At 34.3% G+C, this 9,948-nt stretch overlaps 1 protein-coding gene across 2 annotated transcripts; it reads left to right on the top strand.

Annotated features, from left to right (window-relative positions):
* The first annotated feature begins 486 nt into the window (after positions 1–486).
* On the top strand, positions 487–3,786 carry LOC123561228 (uncharacterized). 2 transcript variants are annotated; one of them, XM_045353477.2, is made up of 2 exons: positions 487–740; positions 2,819–3,786. In XM_045353477.2, exon 2 carries the CDS (start codon positions 2,846–2,848, stop codon positions 3,389–3,391), a length of 546 nt encoding a protein of 181 aa, XP_045209412.2. In that variant the 5' UTR covers positions 487–740; positions 2,819–2,845; the 3' UTR covers positions 3,392–3,786. The 2 variants fall into 2 exon arrangements, with proteins under 2 accessions (XP_045209412.2, XP_045209410.2); XM_045353475.2 differs by lacking the exon at positions 487–740 and adding an exon at positions 1,970–2,130.
* The last annotated feature ends 6,162 nt before the right edge of the window (positions 3,787–9,948 follow it).

The following is a 9,948-nucleotide window of genomic DNA, read 5'->3' as shown; positions in this document are numbered from 1 at the left end:
TTAATGGGAGAGCATAGTGTATGAGATAACGTCTTTGCGGTTAGGGGAAGTCATGGCGAAGAAGAACATTGTAAGGGGAGAGCATAGTGTAGGTTATAAAATCCTTGCGGTTAGGGGAGGTCATGCTGTAGAAGAATATTTTAAGGGGAGAGCATAACGTAGGTTATAAAATCCTTGCGGTTAGTAGAGGTTATGGCGTAGAAGAATATTGTAAGGCGACAGTATAGCGTAGGAGATAACGTCCTTGCGGTTAATGGAGGTTAACATTCTTGCGGGGCGTAGAAAAATATTATACGGGGTGGTCATGACGTAGGAGATGGGATACAAGTGTGGCATAGACACATGTCATATGGGAATGCCCGGGAGGCAGGCTACTGCGTAGTGCATACTATATTTGCTTTAAGGGGAGACGACTGCGCAGAACTTAATTTATTCGCTGTAAGTGCTTATGCAGAATTCCTTGTACATAATTAATCAAGAAGCAGATCGTTTTGCAATACTGCCATTAGTGAAATTAAATGTAACACATGTACGTTAAGTAGATTTGAAAAGAGAAAATTAGATATTGATTTGGATACAGAGAACTAGGAAGGATATTGGTACTAAATATAGCGGATAAAGAAGGATATAAAATTTGATCCTTTAGTTTACTTTCTCAGTACATACAATCAAGTTTAGCAAAGCGAAAAGGATTCTTGGATTACTGACATGTGTATATTGAATTTAAACAACTACACACGGTACGTGACTTTTATCTCTTCCACGTTAGTAGGCCTATATGTTTACGTTAGTTAATATATACAATCATTTGTTTTGTTAAAACAAAATAACAAAAAAAAACAACCTCATAAACATAACAAAACTTCTCACTGTATAATGTATATTTACTTGCTCTATCTGCTACAAACACAACATGCATCGCCTGTGGGTACCAGTCTCGATCATAAGGCAATATGCAAATTAAAAATATGGTTCATGGCCATTTAATTCATCTACAGATGACAAGAATATATAAAGTTTCAAAGACATAATAATTATGAAAAGTAAGCTTAAACAAAACAAAATACAAGAAATACCATTTTACTATGTTAAAAAAGGGCCATAACTCTGATAAAATGCGGTAAGAGAGAGAGTTATGCTTCTGCAAATACTTAATCTTATAATAGTTACAACTCAAATCCATGTGTACTTTGTATGTTTCAACGTATATTTTGTATGTAGGTTTAGAAATATTTTAGGAATTTTCTAAGACTAAAATCAATAACATTTAACCTTTATCGTCATGCTAAATTTCTATAATGGAATTGTTCATCATTCAATTTGGGCAATACCATTTGTTATTCGAAGGGGAGTTTACTGAAAATATACTGACTGAATAGCAAACAATTCAGACCATGATCAGACTGCAGATGTGCAGGCTGATCTTGGTCTTGCACTGGTCGCAAAGGCAGAATCGCTTTCCGCCAGCAGGCTAAAGGTTAAACATAAAAGGAGGCACCGCAACCAAGGACCATACTTGACGATTTAGCTAATAAGCTGGAACTATATTAGCCGACATGTCTTCGAAAATATACTACATGTATTTGGTAATAGGCCTATTTATCGACTGTCAAACTATTTTCGAAAATAGACAGCAAATATGACCATATGAGCTATTAGAATACACCACTTATAGTCAGTTTTTATTACAAAAGATTTTTGTTCCGTATTGAATAATTTCAAAGCTGCGAAGTTTCAAACTAAAGAAATAGTTATACCGGTTGCAAATGCCCTAATATCAAATATCGCGATGTGGTCAATGTCATCGGTAATTATTCGGAGTTGGAAATAATAAGTGACTTTGAACAGCATCTGTTGAACATTTCAAAATTTAATAACCAAGTTTCTTCTGCACCACGACATTTACTACATTGTATAATGACGTCAGCGCTCGCGCAGAATGTCCGATAAATGATAAACAATTATTAGTAATATTGAAACGGAGGATGGAGGAAATTAGAAATTAACTTCATTACTGTGTATAAAGAATGTCTCAGAGTGTATTTGCTTTTTACATTCATACAAAAACATTATAATAAACAGACGTTTTGGATTATTGACATATGTTTCATGAATTAGATGTAATAGTCGGTATGCTGTTTTTACTATTGAATACCCATGCATATTTGATCACTGGTTATTACTGGACTTTATTTCCTCAGTTTTATATGTATGGCTGGGCACTGCCCTTACCTAACGTCTAACAGTAGCTTCTGTTTTGCAATTAATTAGCATACAACCAAGAAAATTTCTAAATAAAAAGGTACGGTGCGATATTGAATAGTTAAATTAGCATACAACCAAGAAAATTTCTAAAAAAAAAAAAGGGACGGTGCGATATTGAATACTGTAGTTAAATTAGCATACGACCAAGAAAACTACTCAATAAAAAGGTACGGTCGATATAGAATAGTTAATGCGAATTAAATTTATCTCGATATAAATTATACGGTTTACTCAGTTAATAGATAGTTACATACTTCTGATCGCATTAAGGGTTTATGAAAGTGCTGCCGTACTTATTGAATGTTGAGAACATCTTTTAAGTACGGCTTGTTACTTGTCAATGTTAATTTCATCCACTTACTGATACACTAGTTTTCGCTCAAACCATATAAAGTACAAGGATTTCCGCGAAAATCCTTAAAGTACATTTGAGACTGTTGTCGGTTTGATTGTCAGTGACGGAAATCGAGAATTGATTATTAAGTAATTAGAAAATTTCCGAACATAACTAATACTTTTTTTTTTTTACAAAATTCAGTGTTGCCTTTTTCAGGACTCTAAAGGATTGATCCACAAGAAGATGACGTCCATGGTCAAGACGTGTTGTCTTGCCAAACATGTTGGCAGTGTACGGGAACTAGCAACCATGGTTATGGCACGAATGCGTGAAGACGAATCCAAACTGACCCGTCAGATGAAAAAGCTTATCAAAGAAAGGAAAAGCTATGCTATCCAAATTCTGTTGACAGACATCGAGGGCTGGACACCAATGCACGCATGCGCGTTAAGAGGATCGAAGAAACTTTTGAAAGTTTTTCTAAGTTCAGGAATTGATATTAATGCAAAAATGGGTCACCCAGAAGGACTTCCAGGCGAATGTACAGTTTTACACATGGCATGTTTAAGGGGTGATATGGATTTCATAGAATATCTAGTGTCTCAGAATGCAGATCTTGATGCAAAGGACAGCAACCATATGACTCCAATTATGTACGCAGCGCGAAGGAAACATAGAAGAGCGGTGCGTTTTCTCCAGGACAAAGGTGCTAATATGGCCGGTGTTGAACTTCCGGCGTATGACTGTATTACTCCGCAAGCTACATCTGCAAAGTTCTGTTTCTTTTGATACGAAACAATATTTCATCTTGATGTTTATCGTTCTATTTGTGGAAATGAGAAAGGATTTATCAATCAAGGAAGAAAATCAGCGTAAACAACAGGATGTTACTGCGACATTATGATATTTATAAATATCACACCTACTTCAAGTTCGAGATAACAGTATCATTATTTAAGGAAACTGTACTTGTGACTGTCTAACTGATATCAAGTCATTATTTATTTTAATTTTGAAATATGTATTGTAGCACGCAAAAACGTATTATAGTGTACATGTTGCGTCTCCATGTTTCCTTCTCAAGACTCTTGGGTAGTGCTATGTATGCAAGGACAAATCATTTGTTTGACTTAAAACTTGAGTTTTTTCGTGTAAATCCTATAATTAAAGCATAGAATAGTCAACTGAGTCCTTTTAGTATCGATACTATTACATTTCCTAGTGTTTTTGTGCGTTTTTTGTCGGGTTTCACGTCTCGCCGACACAATTGTAGGCCATATGTCGACTTTCAAGCTTTGATTGTGGAGAAAGACCCCAGGTGCCCCTCCATGTATTATTTCATTACGGACGGGCACCAAGATAGAACTATCGATTTTCCTTTAGCTTGCTGGATGACTTCCTCACATGATGACTTCAACGCCCCGAGTGAGGTTCGAACCCACATCGGTGAGGGGCAAGGGATTCGAAGTCAGCGACCTTAACCACTCGAGCACGGAGGCTCCTACATTTCCTACACACAAATTCCGTGGAGTAACCTTCCTGCGCCAATTAGACGTCAAGACATACACCGGGCCTAGAGTGTCCCAACAGAACACACAAAAAAACAAACAAATAGAATTATATGCCAACTTTTTTGAAATATAAAAGAAAAACAGGGGAAGTAGTGGTAAGGACGCTATGGAAAGAAGCAGTACACCCTTATCTGAATAAAGTCAATGAAAAGCTTTTACAAATTACTGCTGTTTTTCTCAAACAGAAGTAGGTTAAAAAAATTAATGTAAACTGTAAACAGCTATGAAATTACATGCATTTATGCACGTAAATGTTTCATAACTGTGCGTTATGAGTATATTGGCGGAATTTCGTAAATGATGCGTCACACGAATTCATTATTTACAAACTTGAATGTATATGCTTAAAAGTTTCGTTCATTTAGAACAAATATAACGGTTTGCAACAACTTCCACAAATGCTTTCTTTCTATGTCATCTTTATAGCCTGTGGGCGAGTTTTCTATTTCATCTTTATTTCACAGTCTTACGAATGTTTACTATTTCATCTTTTTTGCAGCCTATATGAGTGTTTTCTATGTCATCTTTATTTCAAAGTCTTACGAGTGTTAACAAGGTCATCTTTATTTTACAGCTGCTACGAGTGTTTACTACGTGATCCTCTTTACATAGCCTATAGACACTCGTATAGGTTTTAAGATAAGGATGACATAGAGGACACTCGTACAGGTTTTAAGATAAGGATGACATAGAGGACACTCGTACAGGTTTTAAGATAAGGATGACATAGAGGACACTCGTACAGGTTTTAAGATAAGGATGACATAGAGGACACTCGTATAGGTTTTAAGATAAGGATGACATAGAGGACACTCGTACAGGTTTTAAGATAATGATGACATAGAGGACACTCGTACAGGTTTTAAGATAAGCATGACATAGAGGACACTCGTACAGGTTATAGGATAAGCATGACATAGAGGACACTCGTAGAGGTTTTAAGATAAGCTTGACATAGAGGACACTCGTATAGGTTTTAAGATAAGCATGACATAGAGGACACTCGTATAGGTTTAAAGATAAGGATGACATAGTAACCTCTCGTACAGACTGTGAAATAAAGATGGCATAGTAAACACTAGTATACGAGTGTTTAATATGTAATCTATATTTTACAGCCTGTACTATTTTAAAGCATGCACTAGTGTTTTCTCAGTTATCCTTATTTTTCAGTCTATACTAGTTTTTACTATATGTCGTCCTCATTTTACAGCGTATGCGAGTTTTCTTTTTTTTATAATTAATACATGATGTCGACAACTTACTCAAACATTTTCGTTTTACAATGTTTATGATACAATGAAAATTCTTTCTTCTTCCTAAGATAAAACTCCGAATGCGTTTTTTAAACCACCTTTAGGCTTGTTACTCTTATTGCAGCTTGTCTAGTATGTCCTCATCACTTTCAGTTTTCTTTTAATTTCCCTTTTTAAGTTAAATATGTCCCTTTTATTGTTTGCCTAATCCCTTTTAAAAAAACACTTGTCTGTCCTTGGGTGACATACTGTTGTAACCATAATATTCTACGGGAGGATAGATACCGATATAATTTTCGTTCGCTTTAGTATTGAAATAGTGAGGCCAATAACCTTTTTTAAATTTTGATTCATCTAGTCCAAAGCAGCTTGGCAAATCAGCGAGTTTCATGGGTAAAAGCTAAGCTGTCCAAAAACGAATGTTCAGTGATCTTGCGTGTGCTTTCATACTTTGCTTCCGGGAATTTTGTTTGCGGAAAAACTTTGATTACAAAATATTTAAAAAGGGGGAAATGCGAATCCCGCCCATTATGACAATTACTGTTTACATGTTTCCTTGTGAAAATCCCTTGACGAAATCAAAGCAGGCTGTGTCCCCGTAGAAAATGTGTTGGCGCAAAAAACAATCTTTACAGTTAAAAACGGGTTTTCCTCCTTCGCATCAAAATCGGAACCCGTTTACAGATGGATCCGATTTTTTTGCTTTTTTGCCTCATTGTCCATTTCTTTGCCAACGGGTTTACACGCTTTTTTTAAACAATTAGATTTGGTAAAGTTCTATTTATAAACCATAAAAAAGGGTCGCGTGTTCCCCGTTCTTACAAAAAGTTATTTTTGTGTTTTGGGTTTTTTTCAATGTCAAAAATATAAATTTACGTCTGCTTTTTTTGGGCTTTTTACACGTTGGTAGCATAAATGCCCGGGTTGAACTTGAGGGAGGGGATGGACTTTTGTAACACCGCTTTTTATGGTTTTTTTTTTTCATTTCCCAAATTTCAAGCGTAACACCTTTTTACGTCGCTTTTCCAATCTTTTACATTTGTAATGTTTAATCTTTTTATTTTTTTTTGTATCTTTTTTGAAGTTTTGAGTCCAAAAAAATTCCAAGGTTTACAAGTTATGACCTTTTTGCAATAACTCCAGTTGCTTAACGCATTTGTCTTTTTTTAATACCAAGCAGGTATTGCACATACATGTTTTCCCTTTTTGTTGAAAAAGGTACCAACATTTTTCACAAAAATAAGCGAGCAAAAAAATCCCTTTGGTGATATAGGGGTACCAATGTTGTTCCCCCATCGTTTTCCACAGGACAAATAGATGCGTTTTTTTACCCTCGGGGATGGTATCTTAAAAAATTTATTTCCGCATTTTGGATGAAATCACTGCACAGAAATTTTAGACATGTTCAAATTTTTTTCAATATCTAGTATGGGCTTGGTCTTTCATAGAAACATTGGCCTGTTACTGAGTGCAACAGCCAAAATGAAGTTGTTCCTTTCTTTTTACCAAAAGTTGTTGAAATAGTGTGATGGTACTTTTTTGTGACGAAGTATGTTGTTCAGCAAGGTATCTTCGGGTGATTGAGATATCAACTCATACCACTCCCTTCTATTAACTTGATTAATTTTGGCCCAGGCATAGGCAATGCTGCGCTGCAAACACATAGCATCGTCTGTATTGTTAACATAACCGACAGATTGTTTTTTCATTAGAGAGCAATTTGTTCCTTGCAAGTTTGTAATATGTCGTCGCTTTCCCGCGCCTTTGGGAACCTCGATTGTGCCGATAGAGATATCAAAGTCTTGGTCCGGGCTGATCTTCATTGGAGGAGAGTACTTTTCCCGTTTCCATGACATTTTGCATCTAGCCCATCTAATTGTTGAAAGGGCCAACAATTTCATGTTTGAGTATAGGGGATGATGACTACACGGCCAAGTCGTGCTTGCTATTTGTTTCATTTTCCCCAAAAAGCTCGGTCAAAAAATTATGCAATTCATTATGCGTTCTTTTTATTTTTTTCCCTTGAAAGCATTCTGATCGTTTTGAACTTTTAATGCGATCGATCCCGGGTTTTTTTATAAATTGTTTTTCGCCCACTTTGTTTAAAGTAAAGCCGATCGTTTCTGCAGCACCGCCATTTTGATTTTTTGGGAGGATTTTGATAGGGTGATACAGGTTGCAAATCCATGCCCTTTTGAAGCTCTTGCCATTTAAGCTCTATAGTGCGTTGTTGTATATAGGAATTAGCTTCTAGTGCCCATAAAACAGCAAATTCTTCCAAATATAAAAAGATTCAAAATGTCAATAATTTTTTTTAATTTGAGGGCCACCTTCCATATTTTTTTTTTGTAAATAAATTAAGATTTAAAATTTGTTATTTTCAAATGAAGTTATTTATTTTTAAAACGAAATGAAAAAAAATTTAGGGTTAAAATATGTTTCGTTTTGTTTATCTTAAAAGTTGAAATAATATTTTTTGGGGCCCCCTAATCTTTGTAGCATTAAGAGATTCTATTTGTACATTTTTTGTGTTAATGCTTAAAACCCTTTTAAATTTGTAATTGTATAAGTATTTTCTGTTTTTATTAATTTAAGGTAGAGAACTTAAAAAAAATTTAGAAAATTTTGGGGGCACATAAATAAAAATCATTGATTTTTCTTTGATCTTTTTTTTAAAAACGAATGTGAAAGCTCTTGATTATCAGGAGGACACGTTTAAAAACCAAAAATTCTTTTTTTAAAAAATTAAAAAAAAGTATTAATTAAAGTTAAAAAGAGTTAAAAGGTTAAGGGGGTCAAGTTTTTAAATAAAGCGGGTTCAGTCTTTTTTGTATTGACTAAAGCCCAAAGCTCATTTCACTTAAATTTATTTTTGTTTTGTTAATTTCATGTATATTTAAATAACTCGGAAAATGGATAAAAAATTAAATATTTCTTGTATTTTGCAAGTGGTGTTTCCCCTTGACCATGTCACTTTGTAATCAAATAGAAACTATGTTCTGGTGTGATAACATTAATAGTGACTGTATATCTTTGAGTGGACAGTTTACGTACTTAGATATAACTAACAGTGCCACCGTAAGTGCTATAATTGGTAATCTTAAAGATATTATCATTATAACAGGATCCTACATTCAGGCACAGAGTGTTTGTACCAACTCAAACCATAGACTAATAAAAATCAAAGTCGGAAATGTCACAGTACCCTGCCAAAAACCGTTAACGAGTTCACCAGAAAATGGAACTGTTAAAATTCCTGAAATTGGTGTTTCTTATGAAAAAGCACGGGATGGAAGTGTCAACAGTGAGTTTCTTATGCATGTCGTTATCATTATTTTACTAACATGTATAATAGTAAATATGTATTTGGGTTTTTTAAGTTTTTGTATAAACAAAAAGGGAACAGGGCTCAAGTCCTTTCATCAAAAAGGAAAGGCGATTTAAATGAAATTATCTAAAGGACAAAGAAATATTTTTTAAGACAAAAAGTCTTCACATCATGTGATAGTTTTAATTCCGCACCCAAAGCGAAAACCTTTTTTTTAGGATTAGCCCGTTTTACTTTTTTTCAGTAACTGTAAGTGTGACTGGTGGAGTGTTAGGAGTTGTGGTGATTGGAGGGCTAATCTTGCTAATGGAGTTAGAGTAGTTAAAAAAAGAAGAAATGCTGTGTTAGACTTGCCTGACATTCAACTCCAGGAAATTTCATCTTCCGAAGAAGAGGTATACCAGATCCCTGGACTCGTAGGGGGAAAAAGGAACAAAAACTGTTTTTTGTGTTTTATTTTAAAATAAAAAAAAAATTCCAATATTTTGGGGGAGTGCTGTTTAACCCTATTTACCCAAGGGGAAATTTAGAACGGTTTTAGCAAAAGGAAATAAAACATGCAAAGATGTAAAAATTTTACTTTTATGAGTGTTTCATAGCTGTTGGAGATAGGGAACCCGTTTTTTCAAGATCAGGTGTTATATACACCATAATACCAATTCATTGAAAAATATCGCACATTGTTTTGGGATAATGTGTTTCATCCCCGTGTTTAAAAATTATAAAAAAAATTCAATTAAAAAAGGGTAAAAAAGGTTAAACTTTTAAAATAAATAGTAAAAAGTTAAACTTAAAATCCCCCTTCTTTTACTTTTAGGGCAATACTTGACCCCTCATCTCCATTGTTGAAAATAAAAATCATTTTCAAAAGTTAATACTTTCTGGTCAAAAATTTGATTAAGGGATAAAGCTTATATAATTTGCAAACCTTATTACAAATAATTATAAAAAGAGTTACCATGTAAAATTGTAATGACACAAAAAGGTGCCATGACGTTCGGAAGATAATGTTTAGATAAGAAATATTTTATGACCTATACATTTCAGCGCCATATGAAAAATAAGTGGCCTTTTCATTCTGATGGGTTTCTTTTGTCTACATAATGGTATAAATACAAGGGAGCCTTAGTTTCAGACATTTAACATCAAGAACCATTTAAAATTGATCAAAAAAAAAAAATTTATAATTTT

The sequence above is a fragment of the Mercenaria mercenaria genome, chromosome 16, assembly GCF_021730395.1.
Source record: "Mercenaria mercenaria strain notata chromosome 16, MADL_Memer_1, whole genome shotgun sequence".
Classification (NCBI taxonomy): Eukaryota; Metazoa; Mollusca; class Bivalvia; order Venerida; family Veneridae; genus Mercenaria; species Mercenaria mercenaria.
Note: the sequence above shows the minus strand (reverse complement) of the source record. Positions and strands in the feature narration are given on the sequence as shown.

Bases quoted from the DNA above. Each gene is read 5' to 3' on its own strand.
- LOC123561228 (XM_045353477.2), top strand. From the start codon at position 2,846: ATGACGTCCATGGTCAAGACGTGTTGTCTTGCCAAACATGTTGGCAGT.